This window comes from Eublepharis macularius, chromosome 4 (assembly GCF_028583425.1).
Source record: "Eublepharis macularius isolate TG4126 chromosome 4, MPM_Emac_v1.0, whole genome shotgun sequence".
NCBI classification, from domain to species: Eukaryota; Metazoa; Chordata; class Lepidosauria; order Squamata; family Eublepharidae; genus Eublepharis; species Eublepharis macularius.
Window position 1 is genome coordinate 79,623,891 of NC_072793.1, and position 23,013 is coordinate 79,646,903.

The 23,013-nt window shown below is 41.3% G+C and overlaps 1 protein-coding gene across 1 annotated transcript in view; it reads right to left on the reverse strand.

Moving 5' to 3' along the window:
* Positions 1-23,013, reverse strand: part of ADAMTS2 (ADAM metallopeptidase with thrombospondin type 1 motif 2) — a 361,463-nt gene that overhangs the window by 73,299 nt on the left and 265,151 nt on the right. Inside the window, exon 5 of the mRNA XM_054976819.1 lies at positions 19,939-20,022. Coding sequence (XP_054832794.1) covers positions 19,939-20,022 — 84 coding nt within the window. The remainder of the gene's footprint in view (positions 1-19,938; positions 20,023-23,013) is intronic.

A 23,013-nucleotide genomic window follows, 5' to 3' on the forward strand; every position in this document is an offset into this window, starting at 1 on the left:
CACATTGCACTCTCCCCACACACACACAGCCCATTTGAGCCCCAGGGAACCTTACAACCCTAATATAACCCCAATTATTGGTAGGTAACTCTAATCTGTTACACTTTGATTGTAACAATACTTAATTCATAAATAAGCAGAGTTGTAGCCATGAAGTATATGTGAATCTTCTAGATGTTTACTGACTGATCTCCAGTTTGCAAGATCTGATTATGTTTGTTAATGATAGGGCATTTTGGAGGTCTTTCATTCATAGAGTCACTATAGGTTGGAGGTGACTAGACAGCACAACTAGAGATCCCAGGCCCCTGGTGGGGACAGACGATCCCCTGCTCCCACCCTCTGCCCCCTACCACCACTCACCTGGCTGGCACAGGGAAAGGCAAGGAAATAGGCCTCTCAGGCATGCTCTCAGGGCAGCATGACTACTCCCAGGAATGATGTCATTGCACTGCCCCGGAAGCACTACCAGATTTCGCAGCAAGCCGATTTGAGCCCCTAACAGGCCAAATCAGGTCAGTTTGGGGCCCAAATTGGCCTGCTGTGAAGTGCGGGAACGTTCCTGGCTCCTGTGCGATGACATCACTTCCTGTCATAGCGTCATCCTGGGAGAGCAGACCTGGCAACTCTACACATAACACACACACACACACACACACACACACAGAGAGAGAGAGAGAGAGAGAGAGAGGATTACCAGGCTATATGATTAGTGTAGATGTAACCCATGTCATTTTCTTTTTAACATTTTATTTCTATTGAAAGTTAGAATTTAGAGTCTAGGGGGCAAAAAGTCACAGAACATGGGCAGTTAGTAAAGTTGATCATAGAGCAGAACCACAAGTGACAAAAGGCACAGATTGGACACTTGTCAGCTTCCCTCAAGTTTTGATGGGAAATGTAGGCATCCTGGTCTCACAGCTTCGCTCTCTGACTGCTGTCCAATGGACTTTTCAACTGTCACTTGTCCAACATTCCACCAAGCTGCCTACATTTCCCATCAAAACTTGAGGGAAGCAGACAAGTGTCCAATCTGTGCCTCTTGTCACTTGTGGTTCTGCTCATATATTACCAACTGCCAGAACCCCACCCTCTCAGTCAGTCTGGCCTTCTAAGCAGGCAACAGAAGGCTCAGAACTTGATTGAGGGAAATGCTAATTTTTTTCATGGTGCATAATGGGCCCAATCAGAAAAAAACTGCATATTTGAATTTCCCTTAAAGAACATAACAAATGGGGACCTGCAAGGACTTGAGGGGGTGGGAACCATTTCCCCCCTCTCCCACTACATCCTCTGATCCTTCCCTGCCTCCAAAGCGTCTCCCCCTTTTCCTGCTTCCTTCTCTCCTTCTCACCCGCTTTTTTCTGCCCCCCCACCTCATCTTCACTTTCTCCCCAGCAGCCTTTCCCCTATGGCCTACTTGCTTGGTGCCATTTGAGTACGGCCCAGTTGCATGGTGGGGAACCTGCAAGGACTTGCAGGGATTACTTCACTTTTCCCTGTACCCTTTTCTCATGTTATTTTTTCTTTCCGTATTTGTGACAGCTTCAGTATGTTCACCTTTCCCGACATACTTCTCTCCTTCAAACCCACTAAACAACTTCCCTTTAATCTCCCCCCCCCCCCATATTCATCTATATTTATTAATTTAAATCAGTTATATACGGTCTTTTTCCACAACAGGGACCCAAAGCAGTTTCCATTATTCTCCTTGCCGCCTTATTATCCTGATAACAGACTTGAGAGTGTGTGACTGGAACTGAAAGTGTGTGACTGGATCAAAATCATCCAGTGAACTTCCAGAGCAAAGTTGTGATTCAAACATGGGTCTGCCACATCCTACTTTGAAAATCTAATTGCTACACTACATTGGCTTGTTGAGGAGGGCTGCTGTTGAACAGTAGCAAGCAGCCAGGGTGAGTCATGCAAGTCATGTGGTATCACCTGATGTTGCTTTTTGGCCTGGCCCCAATGAGTCCTCCCTCAAAGGCCAAAATAGCCCTGGAAAGGGCCATGCCCCCTCCCCTGCCTTTTACTGACAGAAACCAAGCCTGAAATATTGGCAGGGCTGCCAACTCCAAGTTGGAAAGTGTGTGTGCGTGTGTGCGTGTGTGGCCTGGGGAGGACAGGATTCAGGGAGGGGAGGGACCTTGATGGGATATAATGCCATAGATTCCACTCTCCAAAGCAGCCATTTTCTCTAGGGGAACTGACTGCTGTTGCCTTGAAAGCAGTTGTTATTCCAGGAGATCTCCAGTCCCTACTTGGAAGTTGGCAACTGTAAATATTGGCTAAACTGTTATGGTTGCTTAGCAACAGCCACTGAGAGCATCTAGTTAAAGCTACAGGTTCTTCTTTGATCATTTTGGTGTTTTTTTTAACCTCCCCCACCGTGTATTTTTTTTAGATATCAGATTTTTCTGCAAACCTGGTTTTTTCCGGTGTACAGGAAGATCTGTCTTGTCTGTTCATGGCTCTGATCTCCAGATTTAAGAATCCAAAGACCAGCGCCACTTCACTATTACTATATAATTTTATAAAGGAAGAGTTTGTCAGATATTGTTTAAAACTCTCCTGAGTCAGTCTGGCCTGCAGCAGGTGAAAGAAGGCCTAGAACTTGACAGAGGGGACTGCAAATTTCTTTGCAGGCCCAAGCCAAAGATAGAAAACTGCAAGAACAGCAGCCAGGAACAGATGAAGAGGACACAGGGGAAGAAGCAGCCCTGCACTTCTTTAATATAACATTTTGAACTTACTGTTCCCTTTATGTTTCTAGGTACCATTTCTTAGGGCTTGCCTTTGTTCAGAGGGCCCTTTCTGAAGGGCACTGAAGATCCTGTCTCTGTCAATGTTGCTATGTTCATAAGAATTATGATTCAGTTATACTCGGGGTTGTAAAGTTACTGGGTTTATGATAAATATTTGTTACCTTGAAAGCTATAATATCTCAAGTGTTTTATTTTTGAAGCAATTTCATAATTGCCAAGCCACAAGGGTGATGTCATTTATTGACCTGAATCCAGCCCCCCAACTGGCCAACTGGAAAAGATAATTTAAGAGAGGAGTACGTGTAGCCAAGGTTCTGATGGATTACTTAGGGCCAAGCTACAAGTGACAAATGACACTTGAACGGCAAGTGGATTGAGTGGAGCGCAAGTGAACAGGGAGAAATACACTTGCCATTCAAGTGTCATTCGTCACTTGTAGCTTCGCCCTTAGACACTCCATCTTAGGGTTGCCATTGTTGTGGATAGGAGATTCCCTGCACCCAGCTCTTGTTTCCCAGTGCCACTCCTGCAGCCAGCAGGAGAAAAATAATTTTTAAAAAATCACCATTGGGGCAATGTCATGATGTCATTGGGATCTTGTAATTCTTCAAAAAATATGTAGAGAACAAACTGGCTCTACTGAACTAATGGATATAGTAGCACTTTTAAATGTAGTAATTGTTATATCCCTGAATTATACGCCAGAAAGTACATTAAAATGACTCATTATGAATTTTCTCTTCTTTTCAAAGTAAAGACAATTCAAAGGTTGTGACACTGAGGACTCTGTTGATATTTTATGTCATTTGTGTTTTACAATTTCAGTTTTAGAACAAGACTTATGCACTTACTTTAATTGCTAAAATGTAAACAAAATAAAAGGCATTGGTACTCTGTTTTTTTGTTTTTTGTTTTTGAATTTTAGTTATTTTTTAAATAAGTTTTATTGAGAGAAATATAATAATAAAACAGTTAAATACAAAATACAATGGGTAAGCAGTCTCAAGTAGAAAGAACAGTTTACAGAATGGTTTCTTACTTTCTGTAACAATAACAACAACATAACAATTCCTTAATTCCAGTAATTACAACAGTAATGAGTAAAAATGGGTGGAGGAAGGATATAAGCTATTGTTCTCAATATATTCATAAAATGGGAGCCATTTCTCCCAGAAGCCTGTATCCTGAACATAGTGATCCATCTGAAAGAGCCTGTCATTGATTTTTCCATAATTAAATGATTCCAGATTTTCGTCATCCAGAGATCTAATGTTGGTGCCAATTTATTTTTCCATTTGGTTGTGATTGCATTTTTAGCTGCAATTAAGAGTGTGTTAATAAGGTTTCTTCTAATCAAGGGGATTGAAGTATTTCCCCATAGATTTAGAAAGAGAATTTCTGGTGGCATAGGAACGTCGTATCCAGTGATATCTTTAATAGAGGTTAGAACCTCTTTCCAGAATTTTTCGATCTGTGGACATTTCCACCAGCAACGTGCATACGTGCCTTCAACTTTACAGCCTTTCCAACACAATGCTGACACGGATGAGGATTTTAATGATATTTTCTTTGGCATTAAGTACCACCTATTTAAGATTTTGTAGGTTTGATGCTTAGTAACTATTGCTCTAGAATTATATGTACTTGAAGACCATATTCTTTTTCAGTCATCTGATGAAATTTCTTTATTGCAATCTACTTGCCACTTCATCTGATAGCTAAATTCTTCAGCTTTGTTACTTGATAAACAGATTTTGTATACCTTAGCTATCATACCCTTCCTAGTAAATTTGGTCGTATCCATCAGGTTTTCAAATTCTGTTTTGGGTAGTTTCATTAATTTTTTTACGTTTAGTCGTTGGATTATGGTTTGAATTTGTAGATACATAAACCAAAGTATCAATTTTTGTACTTTCTGTTCTATGCCTGCCTTCTCAAGTTGCCCTTTGTCTGACACTAAATCTTTTATTCTGATGTGTTCAGAGTTTCCCCAATTTTTATTGAATTGTTGTTTTAATTCAGGAGATAGCCATTGCTGGGAGACAAAAGGGGAAAATCTAGATATAGTTGGTGCAAGTTGGTACATGTATCTGGTTGTCATCGATTGCAATATTACAGTCCAATCTGAAGCGTCTGTCATTAGTTGTAATTGGAGAAAATTCAAAAGCTGCGTCACTGTGTGATAGAAGTCTATATCAGGGTAATTGAACCTGCCCTGAGATCTCTTTAATTTTAAAATTTTAAACGCAATTCTGGTTTTTTTGTTGTGCCACAGTCCCCCTTCCCTCAGACCCCCTGCTATTAAACCAAGCATACATATTTGAACAATAACGTTACCCTTCTGTTCAACAGACAATAGCATTATACAATTATGTGGGTCTAATCAGTATTTTGCTTCCCTTTTGAGACAATGGAGAGTAAGGCAGTTTCCTTTTTTGATTTGCTTTGTTGATTTCCATCAGCGTTTCTACATTCAGGTTCAGTAAAAGATTTTCTCCCGATTCTTGATCCGATGCTATTTGATGTACGCCTTGATGGATGACCAGTATTTTGGTTTGATTAATCCATTTGTATGGAATGTTTGCATTTCTCAGTGATTCCGTTGTTGGTTTTAGTTCTTTTCTTCTAAGTAGAACCTCGTTAGAGAGATCAGTGAAGACTTATACTGGAGAGCCTTTGAATGTCAGGCATCCTTTCCCCCTCACTTCCTCTAGTATCCTTTTCCGTGCTCTGAAATCTGGAACCTCTATTATTATATCTCTTGGCATTTTCTTGCTGTTATATTTCCTGACTGAGCCAATGCGATATGCCCTTGAAATATATGGGGCTATGCCATCTTCTAGATTAATCTGTTCTGCAAGCCAAGCTGCTATACAGTTGTGAAGATCCTCATTGTGAGTGTACCCTTCGTCTATCCCATGAAGCTTCAAATTCTTCTGGTGAGCTCCAGTTTCAAGGCTCAGTATTTTTTCTTGTTGAGTTTCAATAATCTTTTTCAAATCGCTTACAGCTTCTTGCATTTCTCTGCCAGCTTCCAATGCATGCTGCACTTTTTGGTTCGTTTTATTTATTTCCAGCTTAACTTCATTAAGCTGTTCCAATAGAAGATTCATTAGTTGAGAGATTTGTTGTTAAATATTTCATTGCAATTTCACTAATTGCGGATACAGAGAGATGTCATCATATTGTGTGAGGTTCATTGCCTTGCTTTCTCGAGCGTCGGCCATTTTGGAGCCTGTTGCCTCAGCATTGTCCTGTGGCCTTGATTGTTTTGGCACGCTGAAGAAGTCCTGTAAGTTTTTCAAAGACTTCATATAATGTTTTTTCTTGTCTGGTTCTCGTTTCTCCATCATATGCTGTTCGAGTTTGCCGTTACTCACTTGTAAAAAGGGGGGTTTGTGTCTGAAGGAACAGAGCTCTATTAACACGCAGCCATTCCCTAGGGCTCCAGTGCCATGCCTCCTCCAGCATTGGTACTCTTGATTAAAATGGTGTATTACAAAGGGAGAAAGAATGACTTGTGTCAAACTGATTTGTTAAAAACTATGAGGTTGAAAAACAGGTCTCCGTTTCAACCCAGGAATGATCCCAGAGCAAGGAGCACACTTCCGCCTTTGCTCCTTGCTGTTACCAGTCTTTGGCCTTCTTGTGAATCATGGAACAGTCAACTTTGAGTCTGTGTTAACTGTGTCCTTCTGCATGGTTGCATAGTTGGTTTCCAAGAAGTAATGTTTTATGACATGGCTACCTTAGGGTTCTAACCTTTTATTTCTTATATGAAATGAAACTATGAACTAGTAAAATCACAACTATCTGCAAAGGACACAGTTTACGGAGTTACCCAAATGTATAAATATATCTGGAGTGTGAACAGTAACTTAGTAATACTCCATTGGAATAAAAGTACAAAGATCTTAGTATTTGCAAGTAGACAAGATGGCAGGAGATCTGTAATTTGATTTATTTAAAAAAAGGTAATAGATCTATGGAGATTGGAATTCAGACTGGGGCTGCAGTGCTGTAAAAAAGGACACTTAACACATACACAGCACACTGTTCCCTTCTCCAGAACTGCTATTTGACCACAGGAGAAAATGTATAGGAACGATACAGGTTTTCAGTATGTTTTCCCACATGGAGCAGCAGCAGTTCAGAGGAGTATGTCTGATTTGCCTGGGATAATGCCATGGTGGAAAGTGTTAAATCTCTCCCCAGCACTATGGCCCTGATCAGGATTGTTTCCCTATCATCTGTTTTTTTAAAAAAATATATAAGTTCCAATTATGGATCTCTTGGCATCATGTTTAGCTTAGTCTCCAAGGTTTGGAATTCAACAAAATAACACCAAACACTGACAGTGAAATCCTAAACAGAATTACTACAGAATTCTCCGGCCATGAAAGCCTTCAACAATATATAGAATTACTACAGTCTTAACCTATTGATTTCAATAACCTTAGAGTAACTCTTCTTAGGATTGCAGTTAACCCAGATTGCATACTGTAAAATACTCCTTCCTAAATGCATTATCCATTAGGTTTCGAAGCGACAAGTCTGATTTCTTTTAACGTTTCCTTCTATGTTATTTTCCCCTTTCAACATGTCTTGTTTATTTCACACTCCATAAACATTTGGAAAGGAAAAAACAAGGCCATATCTGCTGCTCCCATTCTTCCTTCGTATGCTCATCTGAAAGGAGCTCTGATTCTTGAAAACTCTTACCTTGAAAATCTTGTTGGTCTCTAAGGTGCCACTGGACTCAAATCCCACATGTTCATCTGGAAGTCAGAACAGACCCTGTATTCATGCATTCTATTCATGCATATGCTCTGTACAGGTGCAAAATGCATGGGCCTTTATAGTACACATGTAGGCTCTTTTTTGACCCTTGAATATATGGAGATCTTGCCAGCCCATTGTCTGGAGCCCCTGCCCCCACCTGCCACCGCCTGGCCGACTCACCTGGCTGGTGGAGGGAAGGCATGAGGGAGAGAAGTGTGTGAGTGGTCCTATGCTGCCCTTATTCATTAAAATCATATCCAAATGGGCAATTTTTAATAAATTGGCTTCAGCATGATGTCATTTTCCAGTTTGATGGGGGAGTAGGGTTGCAAGGTCCCCTTACCCTCTGGGATGGGGGAGGTGGGAGACCTGGCACTTACCTTTGCAGATGTCTTCGTCTACACATGCTCTCAAGCTGCACAATGGCATCACTTCCAGGAAGTGATGTCACTACACAGGGCCTCGTGCCGCCCTTGGGAGCATTCCTGCACTCCGCAGCAGGCTGATTTTGGCCTGTTTGGAGCCTAACTGGGCCTGTTTGGGGCTAAATTGGCCGACTGTGAAGAGCAGGAGCTCCCATGCTCCCTGAATTGGGCCGGCACAACGTGTCCTGGAGTGCTCCCGCACTCCACCGCAGGCCCCAAACAGGCCCAATTTGGCCTACAGCGGAGCACATGTGCGGGGAGCATACCATGGTTCCCCTGCCTTTCCCCCCACTGGCCAGGTAAGTGGAGGAGGGGGGAGCAAGGGATCTCCCACCCCCAGCAGGGGGACTGACAACACTTTGGGGGAGGAGAGAGTAAGGGAGCACACATGAGTGAGAGTGACTACCCTTCTGCCCCCTGCCCCCAGCCCCCTGTTCCTCCAGTTGGGCCCTGTGGGACCTGGTGAACCAAGATTGAGGGCAGGGCCAGCACATGTGATCCTTCATCTTTCACCGTGTTCTTCCTATGTGCATGAATTATGTGAAAAGGGTTTCAGTTAGGTAGCCATGTTGGTCTGTAGGAGAACATCAGGATTTGAGTCCAGTGGCACCTTAGAGACGAACAGGATTTTTCAGGGTATATGCTTTTGAGAGTTAAAGTTCCCATCTCCACTCCTCCTGGCATCCGAAGCTTTGACTCTCAAAAGCTTATATCCTCAAAAATTGGGCTCATGCCTGTTCTGCAGGAGGCTAAACTGAAAAACATCTTACATAGTATAATCACAGCTTATGTAACCAAAGAGTTAATAGTTCACATGTGTTGTCAATGGAAAATAATTCGAAGGGGAAGAGAATGAAGAATGTAGCATTTGTACCATATTCCCAAAGGAACTTTGCTGTATCTTATGAAAACGAACTGTCCATCGGATGTTATAAAATGAATGACTTAATTGTAACATCCAGTAATTTCCAGAATTTTTAAGAAATACACATGTGAACTCTAGCCTTGCACTTGCAAAATAATGTTACTAGGGCAACAATGTTATCATAACAAGAACCACAACCATTATTTATATGTCAGCTTAGTGTTCTAAATCCATATTGTTCCAGCATTCTGAACATAAAGCACAAATGACACTCTGCCAAGATTTTTTTAAAGTTAAATATTTGGACACCAGGAGGATACAGCTGCCATTTTCAAAGGACAAACATACAGAATATGTGAGGTGGTATTCATACAAAGGACTGGGTGGGAACATAGCATAGATATAAAGACAAAGCCTTAATGGTACAGATTTATCTTGACCAAAGATATTTTAATGATGGTATACCTTTGTTATTAATATTTTATATAGGATTTTACCTGTTTTATTACCTAATTACCTGGATCTGTATGAAAACAGCAGATATAAATTCAATAAACATTACTACTATGAAAGCCTTCATAAGATTAAGAAATGTAAGTTAGGTAATCAGAATCACTATCTTCAAACATCAAGACATCATCCACTATTGCAATATGGTGAAATTTAACACCTGTAATCTAATTCAACAAGATAAAGTTATTTTAAGATTTTACTTGATTTGGGAAGAATGAGAAAATAAAATGGGATTAAGGTGAGGGCAAGACTTATGCCATTTGTGTTTTTTTAAAAAAACCTGAAATAAAACTCAGTTACTATATGTTAAGGAACATTTCATTATCATGCATTATTGATGCCACCAACAATATTAGAAAATAAAGAGCTTTTTTTGCATCAGAAGACTGATGACAGACTGAATTAATTCAAGACAATTGCCATCAAGAAGACACTAATGAATGGAGAGAACAATGATGCTCAAGGGAAATACTAGGAACAAAATCCAGTTTATCTCAACATTCAGTAGTGGAATAGAAAAATCATTTCTAGAAATCTAGAGGAGTTAGCCGTGTTAGCAAAAATAGAAAAGAGTCCAGTAGCACCTTTAAGACTAACTAATTTGTAGAAAGGAACCAAGATATCTTTAGATCTAAGACAGGAGTAGGCATAGGCAAGTAGACATGGGCATGAACTGAAAAAAAAAACCCAAATACCCTGTTCGTCATTCAGTGCCATCCATGAACAATGAACAACTAATATGGACAAACATGGACTGTTCCCAGACATGTTCATTGTTTGTTGTTCGTGGGGGCCAGAGCCCCCCCCAACCCCCCCCCACTTACCCCCCTCCCCTCAAACCCACTTACCTGGCCCTTTAAAGATCCCTTTAAACTATCAGCTGGCAGGCGGCAGGGGGGGGATTCCCCCCTGCCGCCTGCCAGCTGATAGTTTAAAGGGCCCTTTCCTGCCACGTGCAAGGAGCAGGGCCCTTTAAACATCCCACAAACTGACCTTCCCAATGTCCAATACCCACCAAATTTGCAGGGGACATAGTCCTCACTGTCCTCTGAAGACCTCCCAAGTTTCAGAGAGATTGCACCTGTATGATTGGTGGATGTGGGCAAGATTGCTATAGACTCCAGTGCAGTTGCTATGCTCTTAGCATTTTGTCTTCTTTGCCACTTGTTTGCTCTTCTGAGAAAGAATAAGATGCTAACTAGCTACAATGGTCCTGTCTAGGGTTAGGATTTCATTCTAAAACTCCTTAAAATGAAAACATGCCAGTTACAATTAAAGTAATCATTTAAAGTAATCAGAGCATACATGGTTTTGTGGAGTGTGACTTAATCTCCGATCCTAGGCAAATAGAAACGAACAGTGGAGACAAAGTCATTCTAGAACCCTGTACTGTTATTGTCTTCTTCTAAAACATCTGGAACCAATTACTGCCAAGGGAAGGGTTCCAGATATAATGAAAACATCGGTGTAAGTCACAAATGCTATTCTGACATTCATGAAGAAATAATGGATCAAAAATGTAATAATTTGTACAACCCATATAACCCATCATCCCGGTAAAATCAATGCCAGTAGTCTGTTATAGCAGGCACAATGTTTTTTTAACAGTGATGTCAAGGAGGTATAGCAAACTAACAAGGTGTAGCAGGTTTGTGGGTGTTGCTTGATGGGAGGGTTTGAGTACTTGAGGGATCCAGAAAACAGTATTTTATAAAAGAAAGGAATTGGTTTCTTAAAACTTGGCTGAGTAAAAGTAGCATATGGTGCTAGGTTGTGCTGCTGCCAGGCGCACATAGGAATTAAAAGCTAGTAAGGGTGAAAGGGAGACACATTTGCCAAAAGGAACTCTATTTGATTGACTGTTGAAACTTCTGATACGATAGGAAAATGGTTCCTTCCTGATATAGTTGGAGAACTGAGGACAGATCTTCAATCACTTTCTTGTAACCAGACAAGCGGATAAACCTGGAATAAATAACACCCCACTCCTGACAGTCATCATTTGGATGATTTAAACCTATATGGTTACCTGGAAGATTGATGAGAATTTATATTGCTGTAAATATTGTTGTCTGTACTATTGTTTCCTTGGATCACACTGATATTCATTATATGAATATAGAGAGAGGGGCACAGGCATTTTACATAATTTATATAGGCATAGGCACTTTGTATATTGTCATAGGAAAAATGGAGTATTCTGTTTAGAAGCACTTTAACCTGTCTTATTACAGATCTTGAAACTGACATGTGATATACTATCATTTGCCTGCCTCCTTGTTAATACCTGTTTGTCCTTTATACTGAGTTACATTAAATCCCTCTTGGGTTCTTTGTATATTATTCTATTACTGTTTTTGCTTGTATTGTGTTATATTTTGACTTTTCTTTACTTAGTGAGTCACAGCATGATTCTTGGACTTCTGGTTTGCTACTGTGATGCTCTCTTTTTTGTTTCCAGTTACTGAAGTAAAACAGAACTACTGGTTCACATTTTCGATCTCCTCAAATCTCAGAAGCTAAGCAAGGTTGGTATTTGGTTGGGAGACCACCAAGGAAGACTCTGTAGAGGAAGGTACTGGCAAGCCATCCCCGGCTTCTCATTAGCCTTGAAAGCCCTTGCTGGGGTCAGCAGAAGTGGGATGCAACTTGATGGCACATAAGTATGTGCATATTCTGAAGACTACTGCTATGGTTTAGTTAACATATAACATGATCTTAATAACCTCCTTTTGTGTAGTGAACAGGCTAATCAATGATTCCCTGCTGTTTGTTTTTCTTTATTATTATTTAAATTTTATTCTTTTCTTTAGATTGGTTTTTTTTTTGTCTTGCTATTAGGAATTTTTTATGAACTGCTATGGGAGTATCATGGAGAAGTGGGATAAAAATACCTAAAATAGTGGTTCCATTTTTGTTACTGAGAGGTATATTGAACTGGGCTTTTGAAGAATGAGATTTGATTGTTCACCAAAGGCAGAAATTTTTATTTATTTATTTATTTATTTATTTATTTACGTCATTTATAGTCCGCCTATCTCACTGAGACTCAAGGCGGATTACACAGTGTGACATTAGTACAGTCAATATAAAGAACATTTCCATAATGACTATTTAGTACCAGAAAACAAGGTAAGTTTGTTTTATCTTGTAAAGGACCTTTCAAAACAAATCCATTAGATGGTGCTCCAGCTGTAGATTCTGGTGACTCTGTGCCTTCCTTTTGAATACATGAAACTTACTAGGGGTGAAATACTTATCTTGTTAGATTTATAATGGACAGTGTTTATGCTATTGATAGCATTTAGAACAAGGTAGCATTCAAGTCAGAGACAATCTAAAATATATTCATATGCCTTTAAAAATGACAAAGGACTCTAAGCCTCTTCAAAATATTTCCCTAAAATGCTTCCTTAGGTTATTTCACTCTGCCACATGAACTAGGCAAGTTTTTTTTAAGGTAAGCAAAAAGGTCGGGGGGGGGGAAGCATATGATATCCATGGTAACAGAGCCAACAACAACAGCAGAAACAACAGCAAAACTCAATCAGCAAACTGACATTTTCTGTTTAAAGGACGGTGAGCATTATTTTATGGTAGTGGTATGTTAGAGCCTCCCCCTCTAATATCACTATATAAATACATAACCCAGCAGAAATGTTATATCCAGTGTAAAATATTAGTCTGTGCAGCATCTTACAGGTAATGAAATCTGAAAACCATGATGTGTTGTCAATCTCATAAAAAATGAAAGCAATCTATCATTCAGAAATAAGAGAGAAGAAAAAGAAACATATATGACGTTCAGCAATAAGGATCTCATTGCACTTCCAGTTCTGTGTCCAAATGCAATTAAAGGCACTGTGTTTAATCAAGAAAGCTTCACTATGTTTTGAAATTTGTTCCTCAGCAATGGCCACTGTCTTCCTATGGGCTAATGAGAGTGACAGCCTTTTCATGCAGATACAAAATTCCAGTGTTTGGATTGATTGCAAATGGATGAGGATGGATGGAAACTGGACAAGAAGAAAGATGGAGAGAAGGATTTCATAAGAGGTTTAGTAAAGTTCTTAAGTGACATGCAAGGGAACGGAATAAACCATCCTCTGAAAAGTGGCAGGCAAGTAAGGAGGATTTTAAGGAAAGAAGTAAAGTGGAAGGTAGGGATAACATCAACTCCCACTCCCAGTGGCTTGCCTCTCTTCCTTTCCAAACTGGTATTGCAATAACCACACTTTCTTATATAAAGTATTGGAAAGGGTGCAGGGAAAGATGACATTGGGTCACAACAAAAATCTGCTTTGCTGCTGTCCAAATCCACCATAACATTATTTTGTTGGAAGCTGTTAGCTGTTCAGAGTTGCATTACACATAACTTCGTGAAAACTTGCAGCTGCTTCCCTTGGAGTTTCAGAGCAGAAAATTCTCTCTCAATGTTTGTTTTTTTAATAAACATACAAATTCTCTGTGTTGGTTAATGCATACTTTATGATGTGTACTATAGACTCTGAGCAGCATTTTAAAGCTTGCCAGCTAGCTAAGGTTAATAATGTGAAGAGAATGAATAATAATGGGAATCAAGCTTATACCGTGATCTCGGATCTTGAAGGCATTCCTAAAGATGCCATTCTAAAGGTGAAGCTACTCGTCGTGTTACTCCAGAAGTTCATAGTTAGAGCAGGAATGGCCAGCCTCTATGTTTCTGAGAGGCTCCTCTGTTCTGCTAGAGATAATCAGGGACCAGAAGACATTTTGCCGCACAGTTTGACAGCTTCATAGGCCATCAGATTCAAGTTTATAGGAGCATCACATTTTGGAGCATATGTGAGATATGAAGTTAGGATGGTTCCACACAGTGACCATTTTGCATGGCTGAAGAATCCATTTTTCACAGTGGGTTGCAAGCAGAATTAATATAATGCTACATTACTCTTAAAAATCTGGCAATGTCTGGCCACAAGAGCAAGATCCTTCTACAGGAAGTATATCTCCTTCAGCAAAGTATTAACATTCATTCTTTGTGTTTAACAATCAATTACTTTCTGTTCTTTCTCGGAGTGGGGTGGGGCTTCTCCCTCAGCATTCATGAACAGATTATCAGCAGCTGTAGAAGGAGAGGCTTACATGCTGTTTTTACTTTGTAGGAAGTCAAAATCATCATTAACATTTTTTAAAAAAATTATTTATTATTTATAACTGCAATAACAGTTGTCTGGGGTTGCAGGAAATTCCCCCCAAACTTTCCGTGGCCCATTCTGAGGCACGTGCCTACTGGAACGATGGGACCAGCAGCTGACAGCACCAAGCCAGCTGGAGCTGGTAGCGGCAGGACTGACTGGTGGGCAAGGCTCTGAGGGTGGCAGCTGTGCTGCTGTTGAGCCAGGGCCGCAGGGGGGTTGGTGGCAGAAAAGCTAGCCAATGGGCGAGGTCCTGAGTGCTGCAGCTGTGCTGCTGTCCCTCAGGGTGCTTCCCTGTCACCATTGGGCCAGGTAGCTGCCCTTCTCGGTAGCGATGAATGCGGCCCTGCCTGTGGAATGCTCCCAGTAGGCACGTGCCTCAGGAGCTGCCACTGATGGCCAGGACAGGGCCACCAGAGAAAGTGAAGGCATAGCAAGCTAGCCAGTCCTGCCCTGCAGTGCTGCCCAAAAGGACCAGTGAGGGGGTGGGGACAGGTGCAGGGAGAAGCCCAAGAAGCCCAAGGATGGGCCTTTGGCCCCCTCAATCAGCCCAGAGGAGGAGGGACCTAGCTTTGGAAAGGATGGACCATGGGGAAGGAGCAGGAACCCCCCTCCCCGAATGGCCCTATGAAGGCGGGCCTTCCTGCAGTGGTTAGGAGGAAAAGAACAAGTAGCCTACTGGCGAGAGAGAAGGGCAACAGGCTACTCAGAGGGGAGAGAGTGTGCGAGGGCGCTGTAAACCCCCCTCCTCTTCCAATTCTGAGGCACACCCAGCAGCCAGCCTGGACAAGCAGGCCATCCTGGAGGGCGAGCCCTTCCAGTTTCTGACACCCCTGCAGTGGAGCCTGACAACACCATTTTAAAAATAATGATCATTTTTAAAAACTTAGTAACTTGACTTGCTCAATGTAGAAAAAAAAAGTTGTTCTCACCAAACCTAAGAGCTACTCATCATTCATGAGTGCCATGAGATAAAGGACCAACCAGTAACAAAATAACTAGTATCTAAATAGTCTGTAAAAGGAAGGATTTTCAAGGAATACTAGTGCTGAGAAATTTCAACAACCTTTGACTGTTTACATGGGAAAGCGTGATTCTATTAATTGCATTTTAAATAAAAGAAAAATCACCACAAATCAAGTCTGTAATAAATCAAGTCTGCAGTAAGAACATAAAATAATGGAATGCAATGGGCTGATGCATCATCAGGATTGTTCATTAAAAAATGTGCGACCAGATCATGGCAATGGTGTAACCTTGTGGCTGACTACCATAACATGCTGCTACACCACTGGAGCTCACATTCAGTATTGACATTCAATATGCTTAGCACTCTTTCTTGTCCTAAACCCTCAAAGCGTATCATGGAAGTGCTAGCAAGGATGTCCATTCATTTCCAAACAAATGAAAAAATGAAGCAAAAAATGGCCATTCAGTCTATGTGGGCAACTTAGGATGCTGAAATAGTCAGGCATGTTCAGTTTTGGAATAAATGTTATATGACATGAAACATTATCCTGAACTCACGTTCTGTCTGACTGTAACTGAATTTTTGTTGGAGGGAAAAGGAGCACAAAGCTGCTAGCTAGCAGCAAGTAGGGTTAAAAATGGCATCCAAATGCTGATTCCCTGACTGTCTCATCATCTGTATCTGAATGCAGATAACAACAACAACAACAACAACAACATTTGATTTATATACCGCCCTTCAGGACAACTTAATGCCCACTCAGAGTGGTTTTACAAAGTGTTATTATTACCCCACAACAATCACCCTGTGAGGTGGGTGGGGCTGAGAGAGCTCCAGAGAACTGTGACTCGCCCAAGGTCACCCAGCTGGCTTCGTGGAGGAGTGGGGAATCAAACCCAGCTCTCCAGATTAGAGTCCTGTGCTCTTAACCACTACACCAAACTGGCTGTCATGTGCATCCCATTAAAAGAAAAGGCATTTGGATGTACATCCCATTGAAAGAAAATCAGCATCCTCATTTGGATCCACTTTCAGACTTTGCTTTAGATCTGTAGTACCTAAAAGCAAGGGTATGGGATGGTAAAGCCATAAACTCTAAGAGAATATAGCAGCTCCCTAGTCAAGATGTTGCATGTACGATCAGAAGCCAGTCTCCATGGAGAGCACCCCCTCCCCAAAATAGGGTTCCCAACATTGTTAGCAAATGGGGGGCTGTACCTGGGGACAGTGGAGTTTGTGGAGGATGTGCTGACACTTCTGGGTGATGCCTGAGGAATTTTCCCTAATCTCTAAGGTAAAGAGTAGGAAGTAGGGAAAATTCCTAGAACATAACTCTGGAGCCCCCCCCCCTTTCCCCCTTCTCCTCAATGTCTCAATGTCAGAAGATTTGGGCTGCAGGCAGAGAAATTCCTACTGCTCCCAGGCAATTGGGAAGCCTACCTATTAAGTAGTATCATTTAACAGTAGTCACAGTTGAGCATTATAATTTAACAACCTACTTTGCACCCATCACATTATAAGTAGGAATGTGCAAATTTTCATTAAATTATTCATTAAAAATATTCATTTTACTTGTTGATTTTTAATTTCCATAGATTTAAATGGGAAACAAATCCTTCCTGCCAAATTTCAGACAGAAAGAGTCCCAGTATTATAGGAAACCAAACAGTAAGCACAAAGAATATATAGTAATAAATGTATTTTTATGAGTTCTTACATTCATGTCTCAAGATAGGTGAGGATCTGTTTCTTTTTTTATAAAATGGATGAAGCTGGAAAAAGGAACAAAACTTGCCCCTTCTCATGCCTTACCTTGCAGCATTACTATTTCCCAAAACAATTCTGATGAATATGGCTGAGACCAAAAAGTGGGATACATTGAGAGTGACAGACTGAACTTTTTAGTCTCCACTGAGGCACCAGTCGTAGGTGGGCTTACGGTGAAACTAAAAAAATGTCAATTTGGATTGTCTGAAGTCAGGTACCTAGGACATCGGGTAGGGAGTGGGACAATAGCCCCCCTGTGGGACAAAGTAGAGGCCATCCGAGATTGGGAACCTCCTAAGACTAAGCGTCAAGTGAGAGCGTTTCTGGGACTTGCAGGACACTACAGAAGATTTGTTCCTAACTTTGGAGCTGTTGCCCCCCCCCCAAAAAAGATTAGAAGTGCTGTACAAACAGCTGAAGGACTGTTAAGGGTTAAATCTTCAGAGAAACAGAGAGCTTTGAGTGACTGGCCACTCCAAGGAATCTGATTGGGAAGCATGAGCTGAAGAGAGAAAGACTTCTGAACTGGATGCTGGGGAGAAGGGAGTCGGATTTCAGCCTAGCTGAGAGAAATTGTGTACTGCCAGTTTGGAGATTCAACCCTGACTGAGAGCAGTTTAACACAGACAGGAGAACTGGGAGAAAGTTGGGAAGTAGGTGAAGTCTCCTATTCCGGTCAAAGACAGGGGATAGATCTTCTAATGAGAGGAGAATTTCCCCACCCAGTCAAACAAGGAGTAAGATCTGAAGAGTAAAGAGATCCCTGGTCTGATCTGGTGAGAAACTGCCCTTGAAGACCTTAAGAGTAGAGATGGGCACAAACAGGGGAAAAAACCGAACACGATGTTCGTTGTTTGTTGCCATCCACGAACAGGGATTCACGAACATTGATGGACATGACATGTTCACAAATATGTTTGTAGTTGGAGGTTTGTGGGAGCCAGAACGGCCCCCTTGGGACTTAGCTGAACTTGAGCCAGGGAAAGGAGGGTCCATGGGTCTCCCCCTTTCATGTCATTTTCTCTTCACAGTGGCAAAAACTGGACTGTCTGCTGGAAACTACTTTGAGGGGTTACAAACTGACCTTCCCAATGTCCAATACCCACCAAATTTGCAGGGGACATAGTCCTCACTGTCCTCTGAAGACCCCCCAAGTTTCAGAGAGATTGAACCCTGGGAAAGCCATGATCCATGCGTCCCTCCCTTTACTGTCATTTTCTTTTCACAGTGGAAAAAACTGGACTGTCTGCTGGAAGCTACTTTGAGGGGTTACAAGCCAGAAGGAAAGCCAGAAGGAGTTCAGACAGAGTTCAGACAGTCCATGCCTATGTTGCCAGGGGAATTGATTGAAAGGCGCCAGACTGTCTGGCTTTACGAACGGCTGAAGAATGCCATGAAGAGGGCTTGGAATGAATACATGTTCGCCAGGAATGGGGCCTCATGAACAGCTTGCTCGAGAACAGCAGATTGGGCTATGGTTGTTGTGGATTTTCCGGGCTATATAGCATATGGATTGGTGCTTGATGTGCTAATCTTCTCTGCAGGGCTATTGTCGGGTATAGAGTGTTTTGTTAGCCTGGTGTTTTTCAGGACTGGACACCATGCTCTATTCACATCAAGCATCAATCCATATGCAAAAGAACCTCCTCAGGATACAGTGAAGCCTCCCTCCATTAGCATTCCACACCCTGGGAAACTTACAGGATGACTCAGCTCAACCCCACCCCTCCTGAGTAGATACAAATGACCTGCCAACATCTTTCCAGACTGTGACACTGAGAGATCTCTGTCTTTTGGTGCTACACCTCTGAAGATGCCAGCCACAGCTGCTGGTGAAACATCAGGAACTACAATGCCAAGACCGCGGCTATACAGCCCGGAAAATCCACAACAACCATCATTCTCCGGCCGTGAAAGCCTTCAACAATATATAGCAGATTGGGCTGTTTGTGGCTTTTTTTTGTTTGTATTGCTGTTCGTGCCCATCTCTACTTAAGATTCAGTTAAAAACTAAAGATGAGTACTGGTGTTTCAAGAGAAGGGATTTGAGTACTGGAAATAGGGTACGAGCCTTCTTAAAACCAAAAAAGTAAGAGAAAACTCAAGGAAAGTGATTGGGAAAACACTGGAACAAAAGCCTCCCAACATAAAGATTTAAGTAAATGTGAAGCGCTTAAGAAATTTTCATTAGTTTGGAACATAAGAAGTAAAGTCTGTGTACGTACTGATTTTACCTCAGAGTTATCTGTATTCAGTTACCTCATAAATTTTCAACCCCTGAATTCACCTGACCTTTCCCCAATATGTTAAATAAAATATTTTGTTATTTTTGAATTTAAAAATGCTTCTAGTGCCATTTAAGTTGTTAAATTCAAAAGGAGGGGAGTCATATTGTGGCACAGTGAGCATAGAAGGGGAGATGGTTTAGCTCCTTGCCGATTTCCTGTTTTTGCTCAAAAAAAATATGCAAGCTTCTCTCTCCTTTCTTTACATATGAAAAATACTATTGAACCTGAACTGGAACTGAACCTGTTAAAAATGATTACAGGTCATTTATATTGCCAGTATGACTTTTACTACTAAGCACATTCATAAAAAGCAGAACATTACAGGCCACAAAAGAATAAGAAGTTTGTATGACCTTTGGACTTATTTCCAAAATTATACTTACTTTCCCATAGCTCAACATGATGATTCGCACCAAGACAACATTAATATGGGCTCCTAAGGACTCATCATGATATATTTCATTAACCTGCAAGACAACATCGAAAAGTTAGTAATCTTGTATTCATGACAAGTAATTACAGTGCAGATAACATATAATATTCTTTTTGGATCATCTCCAGAATGAATTCCTCATCTGTTTTAAGGTTAAGGATATTTTTGACTGAAGCAAAAGAGACAACACATACCCTTAGGAAACCTCAGATAGAGACCCCTCTCTCTTATCTACCTACTTACCTATACACATACTCACTCCACAAAAATACATGAAAACTGGTTATATACTGCTTGTAGGCCAGTGCTAAAGTTATAAATGAAATAGTTCACAGAATGCAAGCCTGTGAGGAAACACAACCTTCTGATCCAGACGCTATTGTTCCTAGGGGTGTGTGCCAAAAAAGTATCTGTTTCAGTTTTGTATCTTAGGGTTCTGAATGAACTATGTACTGTTACTGGGGGTTTTTTTGGCTGGGCATTGCCAGCTTGGACCTAATCCATTTGGATTTTTCATTATCATGAGTTTTGGCCCCGTTCTTTGCAATGAGATATTCCAAGATGCTGGCTTTCTAGGACAGCTCTTTTGCACTTAATGGCACCAAAATCACACAGAACACAGTTCTCTCTCCAAGCCTTTGATCCATTCAGTTTTTCCTCAGTTACACTACACAGAAGGTGAGTGTTGGCAGGTGAACGCTATGGCGAGAAACAGGTTGGCAAAGGGCTAGTGGGGCGGAGGCAGTGACATTAAAAACAATCCTGCTTTATGTTTACCTTTTCTTTTTCTACTATGCCAATGAATTATCTTTGGTGCCATTATTTCCTTACACTTACTCCAAGGGAAGTGTCTTTAAAATTGCATCCTATGATCAAAGTCCTCCAGGGCTATTAGCAAGTTTGATTGATTGAACTGACCCCATTCACCCCAGTAGCACTTTTCCTCACAGTGACCAACCATCCAAATGCCCTGATGGGGGTGGGGAAGACAGAGTAGTATCACACACAAAATATCTACTACCAGAACCATCTTTGCTCTTGTTCTTTCCCTTACAGATGTGTTACAGACAAAATACAGTATATCCCCATCTCTCCATCAAGGTTGCATCTGACAGAGCTCCTCTTTCCACATCTACCAGTTCTTTTTGTGTCCCTAAGTATACATGGAATTACAACAGAAAAAGAGGACCCATATATTCACTGAAATAAAGCAACAATCAACAAACCTCCCAAACAATCAGGAGGTTTGGGCTGTGGTGTCAACAATATGCTGATAATACCCAGATCCACCTTCTCCATCTAATTCAAAGGATGCTGTTGATGTTCTGAACTGATGCTTGGAGTCAGTAATGGGCTAGAAGAGGGTGAACATGCCGAAACTGAATCCTGACAATCCTTCTCTGGGTTAGTAGAAAATCTGACCAGTGATGTGAGATCTCCATTCTGGGATGGGGCTACATTCCCCCAGAAAAGTCAGTTTCTCAGCTTGGAGTACTGCTTTACGGTCACATTAAAAACTCAAGTTGCTTCAGTGTCTTGGAGTACATTTGCCCAGTTTTAGCTGATGCATCAGAATCCATTCCTGGTTCAGTCAGATCTAGCCACAGTGATCCATGCCACAGTGACATCTTGACTAGACTATTGCAATGTGCTCTACTTGGGGTTACCCTTACAGACAGTTAGGAAGCTGCAGTTAGTGGATAATGCTGTAGCTAGACTACTGGTCAAGGTCAGCTATTAGGAACATGTGACCTTATTACAGCAACTACATTGGCGATCTTGTACATAAGCCAGACCAAGGCCATGAAGAGCTTTGTATGTGACAGTCAATACCTTGAGTTGAGTCTGGTAACCAGGGGAGTCACTGCAGAATGGGAGTAATATTCATTCTTCTCCTAGTTCCCAATAATAACTGAGCTGCAGCATTCTGCACCAACTGGAGTCTCCAAGTTAACTTAGAGGGGAGACGTTTGGATGGAACCTAATTAAATGGAAACATATTTTATACACACTTACTACCAATAGGTGGTGAGCTAGAGCATTGAGCCACAAGATAGAATAGAACACGTAGGCCAGTGGGTGGCAGTCAGAAAGTAAAGGAGATGATACCATTGGTTGATGACTTGCTGGATATGAAAGAGGCATGGGGCTGACCTAGAAATAGAGTACTAAACAGGGTATGAATTAGATCTGGTGTGACTCTTAACCACTGAATGGATGAAAATGAATAGGAAGAATTCTGAATAACATCCTAGGGTTTGGCATGGCCACTGCATAACTATTCAGAAAAATAGTTTCAGGTGGGTAGCCATGTTGGACTGCAGCAGAACATCAAGAATTGAGTCCAGCAGCACCTAAAAGTTCAACAAGAATGTCAAGGTCACCAGGAATTTCAGGGATTTTCTGCTTTCAAAAGTCAGTATGGTGCAGTGGACGGAGTGACAGACTAGGATCTTGGAGACCCAGGTTCAATTCCCCACTCTGTTATGGAAACTCACTGGGTGACCTTGGACCAGTCACATACTCTTGGGGACTAATTTACCTCACACAGTTGTTGTAACAAAAAAATGGAGGAGAGAAGAATAATGAAAGCCACTTTAGATCCTCACTGAGGAGAAAGGCGGGGTATACATGAAGTAAAATAAAATACAATAAAATCTCCCTTCATCAGATACAAGTGTTAATAATCTTGTGCATTAATTCTTCCACTTGTAATATTTTCATTTTTTCTAAAATGTGAAAAGGTATTACAGTTCTTCCCCAATCTTTACAAGCATCAGAATAAACTTTGCAAGGATAAGAACCAATAATAACAATGCCATTTGCCCATTATCAGCAGGCAGACACTCGTTGGTGCTCCCTCATCTCCTCTGGAGCTGCATGGGAAAAATAAGAGGGCAATGATTGGGATTGTTTGACACAGCAACCCACTTCTGGCTGGAGACCCAGAAGTGACATGAGCACATCAAGCAATGATCTAGCAATGCTCTAGGATCTCTTCAGATTGGAGAAATTCCCAGATCAT